The sequence below is a fragment of the Glandiceps talaboti genome, chromosome 17 (assembly GCF_964340395.1).
Source record: "Glandiceps talaboti chromosome 17, keGlaTala1.1, whole genome shotgun sequence".
Classification (NCBI taxonomy): domain Eukaryota; kingdom Metazoa; phylum Hemichordata; class Enteropneusta; family Spengelidae; genus Glandiceps; species Glandiceps talaboti.
Window position 1 is genome coordinate 5,454,494 of NC_135565.1, and position 24,693 is coordinate 5,479,186.

At 36.5% G+C, this 24,693-nt stretch overlaps 1 protein-coding gene across 1 annotated transcript; it reads right to left on the reverse strand.

The window, feature by feature from the left end:
• Positions 1 to 2,434: 2,434 nt before the first annotated feature.
• Positions 2,435 to 12,321, reverse strand: LOC144448004 (arylsulfatase B-like). The gene is made up of 7 exons (XM_078138147.1): positions 12,019 to 12,321; positions 10,520 to 10,706; positions 10,211 to 10,374; positions 9,189 to 9,399; positions 7,828 to 8,077; positions 3,753 to 3,922; positions 2,435 to 3,610 (listed from the first exon to the last, which is right to left on the reverse strand). The coding sequence occupies exons 1-7, from the start codon at positions 12,271 to 12,273 to the stop codon at positions 3,345 to 3,347; spliced, it is 1,503 nt and encodes a 500-aa protein (XP_077994273.1). The 5' UTR covers positions 12,274 to 12,321; the 3' UTR covers positions 2,435 to 3,344.
• Between the last annotated feature and the right edge of the window lie 12,372 nt (positions 12,322 to 24,693).

Here is a 24,693-nt window from a genome sequence, read left to right on the forward strand (position 1 = left end):
CTTCGATAACAGGAGTACATCCCTGGCATAGCAGCAGTGTGACTCATAGAAACAGCATGACGTAATGCCTGTTGTCTTTGTCTGAAGGTAAATACGTAATATCCTATGAAGCCATAAGAGTAATACCACACCCAGAGTGTTCGGGCCGAGGTTGTCATTGTTCTACCCACATCAAAATGTTTAAAAACAACAGCTTCCAAGGTGCGCCTCTGGTTTCTTTACAACTGTAAAATAAAAGTGAAAGTGTGCAAACGTTTACTCTTCTAAGTACTGTAGTCATTGTCAAGTACAAAATCAAACACAAGGCTTACACATTACGTCATTTCCCCCTCCCTTTATTTTAGAGTGTTGTTTTATATCATATGGGTTGTTTGGATTTTGACAGGGGTTTCCATGCAAGAACCGATTCGATTTTCTACAACCTGTTGATCCGTATAACGTGACGAAGTTAGGACTATTGAGGGCGCCTTTCAAGAGACGTTCAGGGCAGAACATCATAGAGTCATTTCTGTTTCAATAATGCCAAAAAGTCTGTTGTTCCAGACTCTTTCTTCATTCAGTTGATTAAATTATAAATACATGCATTTATGTGTTATACAGTACATCATTCTGATTTCCAATTTCACCAGTCGTGCACAGGGATAGTTGTGAAATGGTTTATATTCCTTGGAATTAAAAATTGTTGCTATGATGTTTCCGATCAGGTGATGGCTTGTATTGGATTATTAAAATTTTGACGATTTTTATGCTTGGTAACACCTTGAACCAACTGTTCTGGTTATGTTTACTGGTTTAATTTTATTAGATAATGCGTTAAACTGTACAAGGATCGGAGTACAGGTGCAACAATGTTTGTTGGTCGTAATCTGGTGTCCTTGTAATGAGTTCAAAAGGTCGACACTGGGAGTGACGTCATGTCATACTACTGACGCAAAACGTCTAACACATGCATGATGACCAGGTGACATGGAGAGCAATCGATACAAGTGGCTTTCTGCTCTAGAATACAAGTACATCCTTTACTTATAACATTAGCCTATATCATTTTAGTGTTCTTTACAATATATTTATGACATTATTTGATGAACCCAAATAGAATTGTCAATTTTCTATACAATAATGTACTAAAGCTATAATACCCTATCTAAACTTATTAATACGACACTTTAGAACCATACCACTCAGAGATCACCTGGTGGACAAATTTGACCCCACCCCCATTAGGGAGCCTTCGCGGTAATTACGGGGGGGGGGGGTTCAGACTCGGGCTGTTGCGTAAAATATGACCCTCCCGATTCCATCGTGATAAAAAGTGACCTTCCCTAAATTCCCTTTAGCTCAGCCAATGAGATCCAAACACAGACATAAATTAATGCAGTGCCAATTGCACACAAGGTCACTATGGTGGTAGTAGTTGGGAACAACGCCGGTGCTGGTGGCGGTGGTGGTCCTTTGAACCACTGATTCTGGGATTAGTATAGTGCCCTTCTCCATGTCCGACAGCATTGGCATCGTGTTTTGTTTTTGATATATAAATATTTCAACAGGGGAGGGTCATGTTTTATTAGAGAAAGGTCATCGAGGGAAACCGAGTGGAATGATGACAGTGTACCACTTTAACTGTCTGCCTGATGTTATTTGTACATATAATACAATTTACACGTCTTAACACCTGTTAACAATTGATGACGTAACGATCTAATAACAACACAAAGTTGATTTTCTAATACGATAAAAAACGACAATAAAATCGGTTTCTAGGGCTTGCACGAACAGCTACAAGGTGGGTGACCCTAACATGAATGACAACCCGAATGAAAGAAAACGAGTGACAGCATTTTCAGAAGTAAATAGTGGTGTGACAGCCTTTACTTCATTCAATTAGTTGAATGACACCCTCTACATGACAGTCACCACTCTATAGCATAAGTGGAATGACAGCATTTCAAATGCTTTGAAAAACGAATAGCATTTACAGTAAAACTATGTAAGCAGTGGAATGTCACACTTTTCTACATTTAGCAAGTCCCTACAAGGTGTTAGGATTCGACGTCTGTTGTAGATAGATCACTGTTAACGATTGAAACATCAATGTAACCACGGACGTCGCCAACGTCAATGTTGTAACACACATCACCAAGTATGTTACCTAACGTAACGTAACGTAACATATTATACGTAACGTAACGTAAAATGTACAGTTGCATGGAAATCTTAAGAGAAACGACAAAGTGGCAATCGTTGCATTTAGATCTCAACAATAAAGTAAAGTTGTTATCACGAAAATCGAGTTTTCTAAAGTATGGGATGGTGAGGGGGGGGGGGCAAAACTTACTGGAGAAATAAGGAAGAACTCACGCACACATAGATGTCACAGGTTTAACTTTGTCTACTTTTCCTCTAAATAAAATCAAAATAATACAACACTTGTACAGCGAAATTGCTTATACGTAAAGCTATGCTTATATATAAACTTAAAGTACACTATGCTTGAAAAATACTGATGGCTGGTTTAGGCAAATACATCTCCCCACAATGTCACAGTCTCTAATATTGTATTGAAGCACAGACGTGTAATTGAGAGACACTGTTGGCACTGCACACATACAACTCGTGGATGAGATTGTCAATTGTTCACGAATATGAAGTTCAGTTCCACACAATAGTATTCACAGTCCTGGCAAACTTTGAGTTTCCAAGCAGAGTTCAGAACTCCCCCATACAGGAATCCAACACCATACTACAGCAACGTTGTCGGTTGATCACAGATCAATTTCTGAAGATCTCAGCTTCCAGAACTGTCAAATATTTATCCCTTTTATGCGAGTATAAAAAAACACTATTGCCACACACGATTGGATGATCCTAATTGCCACCAGGTGCCCTTCATAGTATATGCAAATTCAATCAAGTTGTTTATACATACATCAACTATAACAAATCATACATGTTGATGAGTTGTTTATGTAGTTTTATGTGTAATTTCCATAAGTACTAATTTCGATAATTGGGCAATATCTTTATTATGCAAACTTTAAATTTCAGATCATTTAATACATGTATATATGGTAAAGACTTGCATGCGCAATTTAAAACTCGATGATGTAACTTATAAGTTAAATGATTAATTTGCATAAGTAATGTTTTTTGATAATTAGGCAATATGTTAACTATGTAAGCTTCAAACTTCGTACAGTTTTGTATCATTAATTTTCCCATTAAGTGGTACGTACATCATGTATAATAATAGCTCTCGTTCAGAGGTTTGCATTCCAACAATGTGTGTAGGCCTAAAAATCTACGGTTTTGCCCATACGGGAGGCATTCAGTTTAAATCTGGTGTATTATTCCCAGGGACCCCATGAACCACCATGGAGTTTAGGGTCACTTTTGGGGTCAAACGGAGGATATCTAGCTGGAACTGCCATTTTCTGGTAGCCTCTTAATTTTACTAGAAGTTCGTCGACTTTCCCAACTTCAGTTTTGGACAGGTCTTTTTTCTCATCCGGATCGTTCTTGATATTAAACAACCACAGCCTCTTCCCAGGTTTCTCATGGGGATGGATTGGGACCTTTCCTGATTCTGGAGGCGTTATCCAACTTCCGTTTCCTACAATATACAGACATAATGTTACTTTGAATACATCGTGTTATCGGAGCATGGTTGTGAACTTCAATAAATGCTATTAACAAAATGAGTATTTGTAGAATTCTTTGAAATATCTGCGTTGATGATGTAACCTTTCACCCACCTGGATTTCCAGTTATCAATTTCCAATCTCCAACTCTCAAAGCAGCACGAATGGATGTATTAAACGGGGTTCCATTCCACCACTCATCAGACTCACAGTCATCGACAGATAATGGAGTTAATGGGTCGATGTTATGAAGTAATTCTTTTCTTGGAGATGGTGTACCTTCACTTTAAATAAACAAATACACAAATAAACAAATAATAAAAAAAAAAACAAGCAAAGAAACAAACATACAGACACACAATCTCAAACAAAGCCTGTAACATTACTGACATATATATTCACATTTGTGCAAGATGAAATATAAATATCTGCCATTACGCCATCTAGTGGCAGCTTATATTATGTAGCAGCCTTATTTAAAATGGCGTTGTAGCACAACTGATCGATGTTGTTAGATATATTTGCATACATTTATGTATGTTTTTGTTCACTTGTGTATGAATTCCTGATATCATCTTTGCAAAATATGTGATCATTTGGCTGTTGTTTTGGGCGTGGTCTTGTTGCTAGGCATATTTGCATACATTTTTAAATGTTGATTCATTTTTCTATTAATCCTCATTATCTTCACAATATATGTGATCACTGGCTGTTGCTATAGGCGCGGTCCTGTTGCTAGGCACATTTGCATACATTTGTTGAATGTTTATCTGTCAATTCCTGTTATCTTTGCAATATACGTAATTATTTGGGTGTTGCTGTGGGCGTGGTCTTGTTGCTAGGCAAATTTACATACATTTTTAGAAATGATTACACAATTGTATATTAATCCTTGTTGCTATCTTCGCAATATATGTGATCATTTCACTATTGCTATCGGCGTGGTCTTGTTGCTAGGCACATTTACATGCATTTTCGGAATGTTTATTCATTTGTCTTTCTATTCCTCTTGTTTTCTTTCCAATATACGTTATTATTTGGCTGTTGATAGGCAAATTTACATACATTTTTTGAATGTTTATTCAATTGTCTATTAATCCCTGTTATCTTTATGAAATACACCACCGTTTAGCTGTTGCTATTGGCTAGGGTATTTGCACATATGTTTTGAATGTTTACTCACTTGCCTACCAGAAGATGTTGTTATTTGACCAAAATATACTGCCATTTGATTGTTGCTATGGGCGTGGTCATGGTTGCTAGGGCCAACTTTGTCAAAATGTTTTGAAGAAAATCTGCAGAGTAACACTTTCAGAAACATCTCACCAAGTTTGAGATATAAGTTTTTGAGCAAAAATGAACATTTTTACACCTAATTTGCATATCACTCATGGCATCATTGAATGTTTAATATTTCTTCGTCCATACCATCCCTAGGTGCATTCCCATTAAATTTCAGCCAAATCTACTCAGTGGTTTTGGAATTATAGATTTTTGACCAAAAAGACACATTTTTAACCCTAATTTGCATATCGCTGATGGGACCATCATATCATATCATTAACAATTCTCAGTAAAAACATCCTGAAGAATGTTTCACCCAAATTTTAGCCCCATCTGCCCTATAGTTTTTGAGTTTAAGTTTTTTGACCAAAATTCACAATTTTTTACTCAAATCACAAACCGGTGGTAAGATCATTTTCATTTGAACAATTTCCCAACTAGACACCCAAGGTAATGGACCATCAAATATCATGGCAATCGGTTCAGCAGTTTTTGACTTTAAGTTGTTTTTACAGAGACAGACAGACAGACAGATAGCACTACTGAACCTCAGTTCAGTTGTGCTAAAAATGTTGTCTAGTTCCACTATGTTTTGTTTCTACTTACATCACAGGGGGCCCAGAAACCATAACACAAACAAACAAACAAACAAACACAGCTAGAACAAACAAGCAAACAAACGAATAAATAAACATACACATAAATATGCATGGGTAATGAAATATCATTTCAAACTCAACATCTCCTGACGAGTGATTACTCACGAAACAGGCTTGTAGAGACGAAAAACCCGACTTGATTTTCTTCTACCCTCAACATATATATACATATATATATATATATATATATATATATATATATATATATATATATATATATATATATATATATATATATATATATATATATATATATATATATACCTGCTTCGACATATGCGACTTTTACCCATCCATAACCGAAAAATTGTTATTAGAATCCCTCAAATTTGCCAGCCAATACACCACCATATCAGATGAAGACAAACAAATTATCATGCACGCGCGGAAATCTCTCCTCTTTGATAAAACCAAACCATGGGTAAAAAAGAATAGTAATGGATCATTTGACGTCACAATGGGAAGCAACGACGGGGCCGAAATATGCGAACTGGTCGGAATATTCATGCTACACAAATTAGCCAAAAAATATGGTAAACAAAACATAGGTCTCTATAGGGACGACGGACTCGCCGCCTTCAAGAACATCACCGGAAGTAAATCAGAAAGTATCAGAAAAGACATAACTAAAACCTTCAAAGCCATGGGGTTAAAAATAACCATACTCACCAATCTGAAAACGGTCAACTTTCTAGACATAACGCTCAACCTCAACAACGGTAAATATAACCCTTACAGAAAACCCAACGACAACCCCATGTACATACACACGCAGTCTAACCACCCACCCAGCATCATCAAGAACATATCGTCAGCCATCGGCCGTAGAATTTCCGACATATCACCCGACGAACACATTTTCAACCAGGCAGCCCCACTGTACCAAAATGCACTAAAAACCAGCGGCCACAAAGAGAACATCACGTGACCAGCACCCCGACGCAGAAAAACAAGAAACACAGAAATAGAAACACCATCTGGTTTAACCCACCATACAGCAAAAACGTAGTGACCAATGTAGGCAAACGATTCCTCAACCTAATCGCAAAACATTTCCCAGCAGACTCTAAGTTACACAAAATATTCAACAGAAACAATGTCAAAGTCAGTTCTAGTATAGCTGCATGCCAAACATGGCTACCATAATCAAAGCGCATAACGCCACCATCTCCAACAGCGAAACTAAACCCACTCAAAAACCCTGTAATTGCAGACAGAAAGACACTTGCCCTTTGAACGGCGAATGCCAAACGGAAAACATCGTATACCAAGCCACCGTCCACGGAAAACAAACAAAAGTATATATCGGTCTAACAGAGAACAACTTCAAACAGAGATACGCCAACCACAAACAGTCATTCAAACATGAAAAACACGAAACAGCACAGAACTATCAAAACACATTTGGAAACTGAAGAGAAACAATGAGCCTTTTTCCGTATCCTGGTCCATCAGCAAGACAGCCCAAGCATACACCAATAAAACAAAACGATGCAACCTGTAATAACCGAAAAACTAACTATTATTAAAGAAGACAAAAGCTCCACACTAAACAAAAGAACTGAGTTGATATCCAAATGCCGACACGAGAATAAGTTTTATTTGTCCAACTTCAATAGAGCATCTATCACCTAAACTAAACCCGTTAACTAACGGAACATCAAAGCCCAACATGTAACAACCCGCCAACACTCACTTGTCCGCACCCAATAACTCACACAATAACAACCAACACCTCCACACATACAACACCTACCCACCGACACAGACAATAGTGATGGTATTTCTATTGTCTACACTCTATATATACAGCACACCCAGAGAGTAAGCCTCAGAGTTGTCTGATGATCGCACTATGCGTGAAACTCCGAGTTACAACCAAGAAAGAGTTCCAGTACTACCAAAACTATATATATATATATATATATATATATATATATATATATATATATATATATATATATATATATATATATATATATATATATATATATATATATATATATATATATATTTGATAGTTCTGGAACTCTTTCTTGGTTGTAACTCGGAGTTTCACGCACAGTGCGATCACCAGACAACAATATTGTATAGATTAGTTGAAAGTGATATTTCATTTACCCATGTATATTTATTTATTTATTTATTTATTTGTAACACGGCTCCTGGTCTCTCTGTGCTCACTTGTTTCCTCCTACAAAAATTTTACATCATAACTAGAACATTAACTTGATTGATTACTTTACCTTATGGTCTGCCACTGATTGTAGCCATCCAATGGTTTCGTACCATTCAATGAACCACCCGATAAATTGACCAAAGTTGGAAACCAATCACTGACGTGGATCAACTCATTGTTCAAAGTGCCTTTCACGTTCTTCTCCAGGAGGGGACTGTGTACAAATCCAACGCCATGCATACCACCTTCCCACAATGAACCCTTCCAGCCTCGAAATGGCCAATTGTTTCCACCACGGAGTATTTGACCGCCATTGTCTAATATAATGATCATATAAAACATGATTTAATCTAGCAGTGACCATTTAATTACTGGCTCCGCTCGTAAAAGTATGGCCGCAGAGAACACCACTCGTGCAAATACCCTGAGTACACCACACTTACAAACCCGTGTCATTTGGTTTCTGCAGTCATGCTGCTAGACGTTCGGACTTTCTTTCAAAACAATAAGGGAACGAAGTTCGCAGTGAGGCCTAACTTGTATATTCCCTAATTTGTATATTCCATCCTCGATAGCGATATTCGGTCGTGTGTATTGTATCGGAAAGAACACCCGTACCCGAGGTCTAGCAGCTAGACTAAGTGTTCTGTCATATAAATACATTCTTTCATTCCACCATGTCAAACCTCAACGCGCATCACATCCGGGTACCAGTTCTTCTGCGAGTTCGAATTCCATCACTTGAATTTCCGTTAAAATTTAGTCGTCCGAAGATCGCATTCAAGCGTGAAACTCTGAGTAACGGCTCCGTACCATAACTTGTGTATTTTGTGTAAATACAGCTCTACTTCGCAGTATTGAGCGCTTTTCCTTCAGTTTATGACTTACCTCTTACACTGAATTAGTATATATATATATATATATATATATATATATATATATATATATATATATAATTCGCTCTACTACCCGTATTGAGCACTTTTATGTGGTTTTATCTACATCCAGTCAATTATATATATATATATATATATATATATATATATATATATATATATATATATATATATATATATATATATATGATCATACCCTTTCTAGAAAATAACATTTTTTTTTCAGCTATGTGCTCTATGTTGACGTACAACATATGATATATATGCACAGGATTGAGAATATAGTCTATTTATTATTAAATTCTATTCTACAATTGAGAATTCTTTTAACCCATTCTCTAGAGGTTTTGCTTATTTACTCTTAATCCCATGTTCCTGATCATAGTCTTTGAAAAATTTGTTTTTTCAATTTTATTTATAATTATGAATGTATTTTTAAGTCTAAATTTACTTGTCAAAAACTTGACCATGAAAGTCTCTCCCAGTATGAAATGACTGAACGGTTGCACCAAAATCGGAATAAATTACTCACCAGTAGAGAATACGATCACTGAATTCTTTACCATCGGAGATTTTCGTAAAGTTTCGGTAACGTTTCCGATGGCTTCATCCATACACGTCACCATGCCAGCATACTTTCTACGTTTATTATCTTCAATAAGACCTTTGTATTTATCGCTATATTGTACAGGAACTTCTAATGGTGCATGTACGGATTGAAATGGTAGGTATAAAAACAACGGCTAAATTGAAGAAAAATTCAAATATTAAGAAACACAAGTTGTAGTATATCCCACACAATAAAGGTCAGGGATTCCTAATTAGCATAAAACCGTTATGTATGTGGGTATTTAATAACGAAATAATGTTTTACGTATATCATGTACTTTGTTTTTGACTTGGAATAAGCCAAATGAAAGTACAGACCCATGGAATTCGGGTTCTTGAAATCCGTTATGTGCTTTTCCAATCGAAAACAATGCTTATTTATATCATTTCAGGTAAGCCCCCCCCAAAAAAAAAAAAAAAAAATGGAAAAAAAATGTATGCTTCAGATAACCCGACCCTAAATATTTTTTTTACATTTAATACACAGAGATAAATATTGTCTTCTTGACATTCTTGCACTCCTGTTTTCTTTCCCCAGTGATGTCTGTACATATGTCTGTACATATCAAAGTATCACAGAAGAGGTATTCTGTGACATAGTGATTATTTTTGGCATGGTCGAAGCAGTAGTTTTCAAGAATAAAAACAATCAAAAAGATAAAATAAAAATAAAACACCGACCTAGCTACCCCATTTGCTGAGGCCAAATTATCGGAAACACACTTTTTATGGGTGGGGGTGGGGGCTAAATATATGCTGTAATGCCACAGACCATTTACATCATTACAAAGTACAACCAAAATTGTACTGTATTTTGTGACTTTCAAAAATGTCAGTGATAAACACCCGAAAAACAACTTCGCTGAAATATTTTCAACATAATGAAATATCACTACACAGTGTGTATTTATTATCTCTCGTGCTTTCCAGTTTCATCAGTCCTACCTTCTCGGGATCGTGTCTTTCTATGATCTCTTGTGCTTCTTTTGCAAATATCATGGCCGAGTACTGTCCCGTGTAATTTTGGGCCACTTCTGTCTCGTTTCTACGCAGGTCAAAACCACCCTCTCTGATGTGGGTATAGTAGTCTTCAGCGCCAACCAAATACCCTACAAAAAGTAATAAAGTCATCCTCATTAGGAATAATTCTCATATTAGACAACTTCGAGGTTTCTTCACCTGCACATTTTCTCAGAAAAGTTACTGTTTACCGACAAAACAAAATATGACGAAATTTATACGAAGTATACTTACCAAAGAAGGAATCAAAACCACGATGAGTTGGTAGACACGCTTCTTTGTAGAATCCTAAATGCCATTTACCAACGATGTGTGTTGAATATCCAACTTCTTTCAATTTCTGAGCCAGTGTTACTTCGTCTAATGGAAGACAGTTGGGTTGCTGTGGTTTAATGACCCCGTGTTGTAAGCCTGTATGGATCTACAAGGAAGACGTGTAATCATATACATTTCTTTGAATTGGGAACATGGGCAATGACTTGTCAGTTGATAAAACGGAAAATGATCATCAAAATATTCAAGTTGGAAATAGTCATAATTAGAGGCATATCTGAAAATGTTAAAATACATTCAATTTTCAAAGTCATTCAAAGAGTATGCTGTTTTTCACACTGAAAATCGTTATCCATAATGGATGTCACCTCATCCCACGGGTAGAAAGACATTGCACAGTGCAGTTTCGACATAGAGTACGACCGCTTCAACCCGGAAAAACGGAAGGAGACAACTTGTACTTCAAGACAAGAGTCAAATACAGCATGCAAAATCAAAATATTATACTACAGTTTACACGATTATGTAAATATATGTGGTGAAAGGACAGCCTTGAAACATCCTTCTGACTGGGACTCACCCTTCTTTGTACAACAATACAATGGTTAGCCCTTAACTTTCCGTGGTCGATAGAGTCGTTTGTCTTCCGAAAGTAAATGTGACTGCTCTAGCCTAAACAAATACTTGTTCGATTCCGGTTACCTTAGTGACCCCACTATATTTTCACTGCCGACCCTAAACTTTTCTTTACGAATTCGAGAAAAAATTAATAAAATAGCAAAAATTGTGAAAACTCACGAGAAATATATAGTGGATGTGGAAACTGACGTCAACTTAAAAAGACAAAATAAAAGTGTTCTTCCAATCTGTAATGGCTTTAATTTATTTCCGATAGGAAGAAATAAATAGCACAGAGACCACTTGGAAAACTATTGAAAACCTGAATTAGACGCTCCTGCATTAAAAAAAAAAATGATAAAATGAAATAACAAAATCTACCTACCCACCTATTCTAAAATTGAGCGCAATTGGAACCACACAATTTTAAAAGAAATTCTGCAAGCATCTGTGTGAAAAAAACGATAGGCTATTCATCTCAGCAGTAAATATCACTGAGGGCGTGAAAGTGTTCGAAACTCCAGCAATCGATTTGACCCCTCCCCCCTAAACGCTTGTTCAGCTTGACATTGTGCTATCGTCCAGTACCCTACGGAATTAGAAGTTACACGGTCATTCACAGTGTTTCGAGCCATCCATGCGTGTATACCTTGGAGGTAAAAGCAACACCTCGACGTCTCAACTCAATTTCAATGGGTATATTAGTGAGATCACGGAGGTAGGAAGGCCACAAACATACGCGTCCTTCCAACCGCCATGCCCGAACACCATGCATGTACGTGTACGCTATGCACCATGGAGTTATTCGGGAATCTCTCATCCATGTGTAGTGGTATACCTACCTGATATCGCCCTGTCATCAGCTGACTCCTTGTCGGTGTACAGATCGGCTGTACGTAGTAGTTTTCTAGTTTTACACCTTCGGCAGCCAACTTGTCTAAATTTGGCGTTTTCAAAATTGAGTCGTGATAGCCTACATCATGCCAACCGTAGTCGTCTGCTAATATGAATAAAATGTTTGGTGGAGTCGATTCAGTCAGAGACAATTTAGTGAAAATCGATGATAGAAAAATAACAGCGAGCATGAAAGTATCCATTATTTAAGGCGTTTCGCCGTGGTTGACAAGAATCAGAACTTTGCAGAAGAGATGTACACACGTGTACGTATACCAGCAAGGAACTGTACAGTGCTGTGTTAGTTTGTATGACCTGTGACACGAGCAGCGGTGGTCAGGTGACGAAAGGGGCGTTTATGTCATGCGCCTACCATGTGATTACGAGTGCGGACGTAGGTGACTATGGGGTGAGATTAGTGCCAAAACACTTGTCGTAACATTATGTTTAGTTTACATTTTCATTTTATTCTCCCATTTTGTCTCCATTTCTAGCTAATTGTGTTTGCATTTTTATTTCAACCTCTCATTTTGTTTGCATTTTTATCTCATTGTGTTTGCATTTTTATTTCAACCTCTCATTTTGTTTGCATTTTCATCTCATTGTGTTTGTATTTTTATTGCAACCTCTCATTGTGTTTGCATTTTTATCTCATTGTGTTTGCATTTTTATTTCAACCTCTCATTTTGTTTGCATTTTTATCTAATTGTTTGCATTTTTATTTCAACCCTTCATTTTGTTTGCATTTTTATCTAATTGTGTTCACATTTTTATTTCAACCTCTCATTGTGTTTGCATTTTTATTTCAACCTCTCATTTTGTTTGCATTTTTATCTCATTGTGTTTGCATTGTTATTTCAACCTCTCATTTTGTTTGCATTTTCATCTCATTGTGTTTGCATTTTTATTTCAACCTCTCATTTTGTTTGCATTTTTATCCAATTGTGTTCACATTTTTATTTCAACCTCTTATTTTGTTTGCATTTTTATTTCAACCTAAAATTTGATCACATTTTTATTTCAAACTCTCACTTTGTTTTCATTTTTATCTCATTGTGTTTGCATTTTTATTTCAACATCCCATATTTGTTTGCATTTTTATCTAATTGTGTTCACATTTTTATTTCAACATCCCATTTTGTTTGCATTTTTATGTTAACCTCTCATTTTGTTTGCATTTTTATCTAATTGTGTTCACATTTTTATTTGGTTGTCATTGTGTTCACATTTTTATTATCTATCTCATTATCATAATTTATGTATCTCCCTAGCCTTGAGTTGGCTTTCCTGTGAGTGTGAAATTTTTATATTTTACACGTAATAAATACTTTCGCTATAGTTTTAGTTCGTTGGACAGATTTAGGAAGTTTTTGACACATGTACTTAAGGGGACTGGACTCTTTGTTCAGTGTCACGCTTTCGTGAAACTTTCAATCATCTGATAATAAAGTACTAAATAAATTAAAGGGCACATGTTTCCGCGGTTGAAAATGTCGTCTGGTCATCCCAGAAGTGGGATGGCCGGGGGGACGGCCCCCACTCCAATACTTCTAGTACAGATGGATTTGCTTCTCTGAACAGTGCCATGATATCTGAGGCATGTCAGGCACTGAATGAGGCCTGCAGCTTGCTTAGACAAGCTCTATCGGGAGGAGGAACGCCGCTACCACCTTTGATCACATCACCCATCGTCTCTAAATCACAATCGAGCGTCGGGCATGTTGGGGACTCTACACACAATATGTCCAATCATGCCAAGCTCTATAGACACCGCCAACCCGTACCCAGATTATGACTACAGCTACTCTGACATCGCAGACACAAGTGCTAAGGAGTGAGTTGAGTAGGTGTTTTCGTTCTAGGAGTCGTCCTCGTCATGGCAGGTCTGTGAGAGACACTGCATCTGCATCCCCCGCTCATGGAGTCGACCAGCCGGGCGTCCAACTTGACCACACGTTTGGTTTGCATTAGCTGTAGTAGGACAGGATTGGGTACCTACTTTGCAGGAAAAGAGGGAATTGATGAAAGCTGGCCTTGGTGAGAAAAAATTACACATGCCTGTAAATTCAAATGGCTTGGAGGTGATTGAGTTTTTGAGTGATGCTTTTCCCAAAATTGAAAATGCAGGTGGTGTAGAAATTTGCCGAACATCTCGAGGTTCTTTTTATTACCTGAACACTGTATCCTGGCAATCCCAACCAATTCAACAACAGCAGATTTGTATTGTTTTATTGCAAACAAGACATTTCAACATATCCAATAACCTGAGGTCCAGTTTTTTTACACCTGACATCTCTGAAATGCACGGGCGGGAAAGCAGGAGGCAGACGACAGTCGCGGCACGATCGTCCGTGAACGGTATGGTGCAGCTCTATTTAGTGGTCTAAGGGTGAGGGTGAAGATATATTCAGAAACCCGACAGAACGGTCGACCTTGTTAGTTGTTGCGGTGCAATATGTCAATTTCACGAGTGTTTTCACTAACGCAGTCACAGAGTATATTCCGGCAACGGAAATATCAACAACTGGAGTTTTCAGCAGCTTCAGAGTCGTCGTAATCAGGACATGCAGGACACAAGAGAAGGCCAGGTACGTAGGCAGACTCAATATTTACATGATATTACGTAGGCATAGCTCCCTGGCATAGCTCATGTAGATAACCGGCACTGTGTCGCCGGGTGCTACATACTTTTCGTTGATTTTGTCATGTTGTCAAAGTAGTCGTAGTGTACAATTATCGATATGTAGCCATGAGTACTGCAGTACTCAGACCAGGCTTAGGATGTGTAATTTCATTTTTTGAAATATGGTATAAAAGACAAGACTATCTAGGTAAAATGACGCCACTGATCGTCGACAAAATTTCAGAGACGACACAGGTAAACTGTTGACGTTCCAGTTGATGGTGTCTGCTATTGTTACAAAGTAATTATTTTTAAGGATAAATATGGGGAGTTTTTACGATAAAATGTATACTCTTTATCATCACTCTGATTGATTTCAGCCATCTTAGTATACAGAAGTCACACGTTACACATTTTTTACAATTTATTTATCGTCAAACTAGAAATATGAAGCATATAGTACCATCCAATAATACTTCCACGCTAGAAGTAAGGGACTAGATCAAAAGTTCAATCTCAGACAAGAATTCTTATAGTGTTCTGAGGTTCAATGTCGTTTTTTTTGTGTGTGTGTGTGTGTACTAAGCTTTTATCTTTTTCTCCGTGTTCAGATTTTTATTAGTATTTTAATTGGATTTTTTGACTATTGTTTTTTCTTTTGAACAAACTTTTTCAATTATTATATTAACTGATACGTAAACTCAAATAATTTGACCATTTTAGCATGTGGTCACAACACTGGTTTAATAAAAAAAAATAACAAACTACAAATAAGTTCTTAAACATAAGGCTTAGATCTCAGAACCCCACCACCACCCTCCTAACTACATTCATGACATTGGCAAAGATTGAAAATTGTTTGAAAACACGATCAATTTTAAATCAGTATGAAGTCTTATGAATAAAGAGACATTATATTATACCAGTATATTGATGGTGGAAATCGAGGGATCTGATTGGTCTAGACATCGAGCTAGCGCGTCTAAAACGAGTGATAATGCACTGCTGGTACGATAATGCACTGCTGGCACGCGTCCAAATTTTGTTCGTCTACGAGCATTGAGTTGTAGTCCGCCGTGATACTGATAGTGAACTCTTCGAATTGTCAGAGGAGGATTTTCTCTCAATGAGACAATATTTTATGAGAAATTATGAAGGAAATTTCGAAAGCAACCCAGTCATCGCGTATTTGTTCAAATCATCGCCTTCTACATGTACTAAGGTCAAGGCGCTAGGCATGCACGAGATCGGTCGCGGTCCCAGCCTCGGCGCGGTTGGAGTGGAAACATTGGTGAGCTGTCCTGTCCTGTCATAAAAATGAAGCAAGTGAAAGAGGTTACACTGGCCGACTTACCATTAATCTAAATAGAAATTTGTCTGGGATCCTGTCCTAGAGTATCAGTCATCAATCCGAGAGGGAAATCCTCAAACCCGAAAATCTACTGACGTAACTTCCAGTAATATAAATACATTGTAAATATCAACCTGCCGCCATGCCTATCGTCTCACTTCACCGAGTCGCGAATTCGGCCGGGAACGATCGATCGAAGCACGCTGTATTTAATAAACCACTTCAAGTTTATACCTTGAGTCAAACACAGGTTGTTTATTCATCACTGTGCACTTTTAATGAGCCGATCAATGTACAGATTATCCCTAGAAACGACGAGCAGATAAAATAAATCCAGTCGCTGCACGACGTTCACAGTTGCCAAGATCAGCTGTCATATGAAACGAGAAAACGTTAGTTCTTATCTTGTTTCCGATATTTTCAATATACTGGTATAATATAATAGCGATAAACCACCCCCTGGGGAAGGTATACCACTCGGTTTTGACCAGTGAACTCAATATATGCACTCGCTATCGCTCGTGCATATATTTCGTTCACTGGTCAAAACCTCTTGGTATACCATCCCCAGGGGGTGGTTTATTGCTTAAATATATACTGAGTAGTACAACATTCATTTGCTGACATTTTACTTTACTTTGATGCCATACATTTACTGTAACAAAGTTCTCCATTATCTCAATGCTACATTTAAAAAAAAAACATGTTTGTATTTAGGGATACAGGACACCCATTAAAAGTAAAATTATTTTTATAGAATGGGAAAATAAATGGCCCAAACCTACTCCCCAAAATAAAATAATTTAGATTTTTATCCTATATTGAACTGTTGATCTCACCCATAAATGGAGATGTTATGCTTATTTCCAAACACAATATTTCCCTCTCAGTGCCACATAACACATGATAATGAGATTAAAGTCATCATATAAATACGTGCATATCTTCTACTGTGTGACGTCAAACAGGGGGTGATTTCAGAGCATATCACCCCTGTTTAACCGGAACTTTTTTCGCCGTAGAAACCATAGAAACCGTGACCTAAACGATCGCGCGCTCATCAGCTGATTTACTTCCGTAAACAATGGCCTTTCGCCAATAATTTTTTTGCGTAAATCAATAGTGGTGAGGGTTTTGAAGACAGGGAAATATTGGGGTATATATTTACAAATAAAGTACATGTGGATATATGGGTTAAAAATAAAAATGGGGCTATGTTCATTCTACATAAATTTTATTTCTGAAGACTCAATGCATTTGTACGTGCCGATCTCACGGGCGGGAAAACTAAATTGTCGTCTGCCTTTTGCCTAGTTCAAAACTTGAACAATACGTGGTCGTACTGTAGTTTTTGCTTGTTTTTGAATTATTTTACTGTCAACATTCCAAGATGGCTGAGGCATCAGGAGAAAGCATGGATGAAGACATTAACGAACTATTCAGATTAGCTGCTGAGTTGGGAGTAACGGGTATGGACGATTTTTCAGACGTTCTAGCCGATCCCTTACCGAACGCCGTTCCACCGCCCGTGCCCTTGCAAACCTATGGAAAGCCACAGCTGACTTAAGTGTGCAATTACTATTATTGTATGTGCAAATACTATGTTATTATGTGCATTCAATAGTTTATTATGTACTTACCTTAAGTTATTATGTGCATACTGTATCATTCTATGTACAGTTACTATTATTGTATGTGCTAACACTATGTTATTATGTGCATTAAATAGTTTATTATGTACAGTTACTATTATTGTATGTGCTAACACTATGTTATTATGTGCATTAAATAGTTTATTATGTACAGTTACTATTATTGTATGTGATAACACTATGTTATTTGCATTAAATAGTTTATTATGTACAGTTACTATTATTGTATGTGCTAACACTATGTTATTATGTGCATTAAATAGTTTATTATGTGCAAATATTAAGTTATTATGTGCATACTGTATTATTATATGTACAGTTACTATTATTATATGTGCGAACACTATGTTATTATGTGCATTAAATATTTTATTATGTGCAAATCTTAAGTTATTATGTGCATACTGTATTATTATATGTACAGTTACTATTATTATATGCGCTAACACTGTTATTATGTGCATTAAATATTTTATTATGTGCAAATATTAAGTTATTATGTGCATACTGTATTATTATATGTACAGTTACTATTATTGTATGCGCTAACACTATGTTATTATGTGCATTTAATAGTTTATTAAGTGCAAATATTAAGTTATTATGTGCATACTGTATTATTATATGTACAGTTACTATTATTATATGTGCGAACACTATGTTATTATGTGCATTAAATATTTTATTATGTGCAAATCTTAAGTTATTATGTGCAGTTACTATTATTGTATGTGCAAACACTATGTTATTATGTGCATTTAATAGTTTAATATGTACTAACCTTAAGTTATTATGTACATACTGTATTATTCAATGTACAGTTACTATTATTGTATGTGCTAACGCTATGTTATAACATTAACTCGATAGTATATTATGGACAGACTTTAGGACATTATGTGCATACTCAACATAGTACTATCATTGTACGTGCAAACACAGTATTTTCATTACAATATGTGATTATTTGTTTGCATTTAATATGCATACAGCCTTCCCATGATGCAATATGGCTAAACTGAGCATGCCCAATGACCTGGAACAAATTCTTAGGGCAGTTGTTCATAATCATCAGCAGGCAACTTGAAACAGATCTTTCCTTTTCATCATGGAAAAGCAACATTCTTCAATGGCTGATTTACTTTTTAGGCTGAACCTAGGCAATCTGGTTGACAAATTTGAAGAGGAGAAGATTACTCCAGCACATATTTGTCAATTATCGATCCCTGACTTTCATTCATTGGGTATGCACAACTCTCAGAATATAATGGCATTACGTATTTTGTGTGTGTCACATGGGTCAAAACCTCCAGTTAAGATGCATGAAGGATATGGTCCACCACAGTATTTTATACCTAGAGACATCCTACAAAACCACTTGGAAGAAGGATTCATGATATCTGAAATAGCAACTATGTTGTCAGTGTCTGAGAGAACTATCTACAGGAGAATGCAGACATATGGACTAAGTAAAATGAACTTTTCTGGCATATCAGATGACGATCTTGATTTCCTTGTCCATCAGCTTGCACAACAATATCCTAACTGTGGTGAGAACATGGTAAAATGTCTTCTCAAGGAAAAATTTGGAGTAAAAGTTCAACGCATGCGACTACGTGATAGCATACATAGGGTTGATGATGAGGGAGTGCATGCTCGGAAGAAAAATCGACTACGCCGGCGGGTGTATAATGTAAAAGGCCCCAACCAATTGTGGCATGTGGACACAAATCATAAACTCATACGTTGGTGTTTGGTCATAATTGGTGGTATTGATGGCTTTAGCCGGTTGCCTGTGATGTTGGAATGTAAAGATAACAACAAGGCAGCCACTCTCCTTGAGTGTTTCAAGAAAGCAGTAAGCAGCTATGGTGTTCCCAGTAGAGTAAGATCTGATATGGGACTTGAGAATGTCAGTATTGCTGACTACATGATACAGACACGAGGAGCGAATCGAGGTAGTATGATCACAGGAAAGAGCGTACACAATCAGAGGATTGAGAGACTTTGGAGAGATGTCTTTGAAGGTGTTGCGTCACTATATTATCAGCTCTTTCATTTCATGGAAGAGAGAGGTATTTTGGATCCATTGAATCCCATACACCTGGCTGCTCTCCATTATGTGTATCTACCACGAATTAATGAGCCGTTGGAAATATGGAGAAGGGCCTGGTCAAACCACCGCATGCGCACAACAAGGTCTTCTCCACTCCGTTTGTGGGTATCTGGTCAGCTTCAGAACCCAGTTGGTATAGAACTTGCCACAAATGAAATAAACATGTATGGTGTTGAAGGCATTGTAGAAGATGAAGAGGAAAGTGATGCAGCCTCAAGACCAATCTTGCAACCACTATCAGTGCAAGTGAGTGAGCAGTGCTATGAAGAGCTGAGGCATCAAGTACCAGTAACTGACGTGTCAGCAGAAAACTACAGTATTGATATGTACCTGAAAGCCTTACAATTAATCATTCACCATTCTGATAGACACTAGAATGATGCACTGTCAGGGAGACATTGTATTGAAAATACTGGAAAGATAAAGTCTATATCTGGTGAACCAGTCTGATATGACATGATTTAAGTTCATAATTACCCCAACAAACTTTATTTTGTAAGTGTGTTTTATTTATTAGATTATTTATTTGATGTATAAACCAGGATGCTCAATCCCTTGTTGAAACATCTGTCTTTGCCAATCTATTTAAAGCTAGCACTGTAAAGTTAAAACATCAGTTGGCCTTAGAGAATATCTGGTACAGATATATACACTTTATTACAACCTGGTGTTCAATATGCACCAGAGGTGCTAGGGAAACTGAGGTTGAGACACTACAATTAAAGTTCCATTACAAAAATCAGTGGTTTATAGTCAATTGCAAAATAGCTCCAATTGTCAACACCGATCCTTGTTGCAAACTAACAAACTAATTCTCTCGCAACATGAGGGTAGCAACAACACATGATACGGTATTTCTTAACTTATTCAGTTTTATCCCCCCTCAAAAGTCTTAACTAGAAAACATACATTGAAAATATGCTCCTATTAATATTCAATTACAAGTTCTGTGTATTTTGAGTAAGATGCACATACCAACACAATACCTTTGTAACACTTGTTACTACTGTTTTTTGGTCATTTGTCTTGTTACCATGGCAACACACTTTTCGCCATTCTCGAAAAATATGTCTTACACATCTACACCCTTATGATTGTATCAAGAAAAACATTTTCAAAAATATGTTCAGTTGCAGCTTGTGTAGCTTTAAGATGATTGCCAGCAGGTTTGGTTTATGTTGTACATTTCTATTCCCACTCCCTAAAGCCTGACTTGTATAAACATGGAGTATTTGGGTTGGCAACATATGGCCTGTTTTTGTAGCTAGTACTGTTGTTGAAAACTTAGTCCACATTAATTCAAATGGCCAAAAATGATGGACTTTATGCATAATGCCAAGTGTATTGACAACCTGAATAGTTGATACGTAGGTCAATAGCGCTGGGAAAATCACCAAATTTTACAGCGATAGCTGTCTTCACTCTCATACATATAATGAAAATTGACTAATTTTTGATGAACTAAATATAAACATGTTTATTTCAGATTAAGACCACAGGCCAAAATACTACATAACACCAGTCTGGTGATATTAACACCACAGGCCAAAATACTACATAACACCAGTCTGGTGATATTAACACCACAGGCCAAAATACTACATAACACCAGTCTGATGATATTAACACCACAGGCCAAAATACTACATAACACCAGTCTGATGATATTAAGACCACAGGCCAAAATACTACATAAAACTGATGATATTAAGACCACAGGCCAAAATACTACATAACACTGATGATATTAAGACCACAGGCCAAAATACTACATAACACCAGTCTGATGATATTAAGACCACTGGCCAAAATACTACATAAAACTGATGATATTAAGACCACAGGCCAAAATACTACATAACACCAGTCTGATGATATTAAGACCACAGGCCAAAATACTACATAAAACTGATGATATTAAGACCACTGGCCAAAATACTACATAACACTGATGATATTAAGACCACAGGCCAAAATACTACATAACACCAGTCTGATGATATTAAGACCACAGGCCAAAATACTACATAAAACTGATGATATTAAGACCACTGGCCAAAATACTACATAACACTGATGATATTAAGACCACAGGCCAAAATACTACATAACACCAGTCTGATGATATTAAGACCACAGGCCAAAATACTACATAACACTGATGATATTAAGACCACAGGCCAAAATACTACATAACACCAGTCTGATGATATTAACACCACAGGCCAAAATACTACATAACACCAGTCTGATGATATTAACACCACAGGCCAAAATACTACATAACACTGATGATATTAAGACCACAGGCCAAAATACTACATAACACCAGTCTGATGATATTAACACCACAGGCCAAAATACTACATAAAACTGATGATATTAAAATAGATTTACCAGATGGTAAAGACTACTGATGTAAAAAATATAATTGCTAGAAAAAATGAATAAAAGTAGTTCAAACGCATGCATCTGCTAGATGAAACTAATAACTCAGTACAACAGTACAGGAAGTTTCAAGGTACTTCTCTAAATGTGGTCATATTAATCATATTTCCTTTGATTATTATTTATTGCTATAATATGCAATATCATTTTACCCTTAAAGTCAACCTACATACTATCTAAACAAATTATAGTTTAAAGTGAAACTTGTCCATGTCTGATAATAACACTGATAGTGACACAGTTCCCGCTGCTATGGACTCACTGACCAAGTACTTTTGGAGATGTAAAGTTTTTGACCAAAAATGAACATTTTTACACTTAATCTGTATATCCCCCATGGTATCATTGTATGATTAATATTTCTTTGTCCATACATCCCTAGATGCATTCCCATCAAATTTCATCCAAATTTGATCATTGGTTTTGGAATTATAGATTTTTTACCGAAAAGACACGTTTTTAGCCCTAATTTGGATATCACTGATGGGACATCATACCATGAACAACTCTTGATATAAACACCATGAACAATGTTCCACCCAAATTTCACACTAATCTAATGAGTAGTTTTGTATTATACATTTTTGACCAAAAAGACATATTTTTAACCCTACTTTGCATATTTTTGGGATAATCATCATGTCATAAACAAATATTAATTAAGTCACCCATAAGAATGTTCCCACCAAATATCTTGCCAATCGACCATGTAATTTTGGAGATAGGTGTTTTTTAAACCAAAAAACACATTTTTTGACTCAAACTCAAAATCCGTATCTCTGATGCGATAATTTTTCAAAAAAAAGTGACATGCATATGTATCTCATAGCAGGTTGCCATTATGCCAAGTTTGAAAAATAAAATGGACCAGGCATGTCCAAGAAACAGCTCCAGATGGACGGACTCGTGCACGGACGGACGGACGGATGCACAGATCGAACCCAATCTATAAGTCCTAATAACAACTGCATGACAATATGTGGACATAAATATAGTGAAAACCTTTGTACAGTTGGTTTTCTACTTACAAACAGGTACTTTTCCATGAGAATAGGCTTCACTTTGATTGACAACAAAGCAGCTTCTGTATTGTACCCATATTGACAAAGCGATCATGCAATAAAAACAGTGTTCAATGAACAAATTTTCTGGGGTTTTTTAATGTGTTCTGAAAGTTGTAGTTTGAAAGCCTGTATAATTCAAACATGGCAGCAAGTGATAAGGGACCTCAGAACTAACTTTGAGAATTATAAATGGTGAATCTTGTTGATTAATGATTTAGGCATAAACTTGAATCTCTATCTAATATTCAACAATAATGATGATACATGTAATAACTGCATGTACAGTATATAGGTTGTGTTGGTAATTCAAATACTGGATTTTCCAGCATTAATACAAGGTAGACCAAGAAACTATTATTACATACACGGTGTGTTGTTCAAGAGAAATCAACCACTAATGTCCAAATGCTGGCTCTGTACATGAAAAATACCGCCAATGGCGTTGTAGCACAACTGTACAGTTTTTAAAAATGTTTATCCATATGCTAGTCCATGCTAACAATAGGTGTTCATTTGCTGAATAACTATCCAGTTGCCTATCCAACCATGTTGCTATCTTTACGATAAATGCTATCATTTGGCTGTTGCTATGGGTGTGGTCATGTTGTTAGATATATTTGCATACATTTATGTATGTTTTTGTTCACTTATGTATGAATTCCTGATATTGTCTTTGCAATACACGTGATCATTTGGCTGTTGCTATGGTCGTGGTCTTGTTGCTAGGGTATTTGCATACATTTTTGAATGTTTATTCAATTGTCTATTAAACCCCATTGTTATCTTTGTGAAATACACCACTGTTTGGCTGTTGCTATGGGCGTGGTCATGGTTACTAGGGTATTTACATACATTTTTTGAATGTTTATTCATTTGTCTTTCTATTCCTGTTATTATCTTTGCAATACACGTGATTATTTGGCTGTTGCTATGGGTGTGGTCTTGTTGCTATGCAAATTTACATACATTTTTTGAATGTTTATTCAATTGTCTATTAAACCCTGTTGTTATCTTTGTGAAATACACCACCGTTTGGCTGTTGCTATGGGCGTGGTCATGGTTGCTAGGGTATTTGCATACATTTTTTGAATGTTTATTCATTTGTCTTTCTATTCCTGTTATTATCTTTGCAATACACGTGATTATTTGGCTGTTGCTATGGGTGTGGTCTTGTTACTATGCAAATTTACATACATTTTTTGAATGTTTAGTCAATTGTCTATTAAACCCTGTTGTTATCTTTGTGAAATACACCACCGTTTGGCTGTTGCTATGGGCGTGGTCATGGTTGCTAGGGTATTTGCATACATTTTTTGAATGTTTATTCACTTGCCTACCAGATGATGTTGTTATTTGACCAAAGTATACT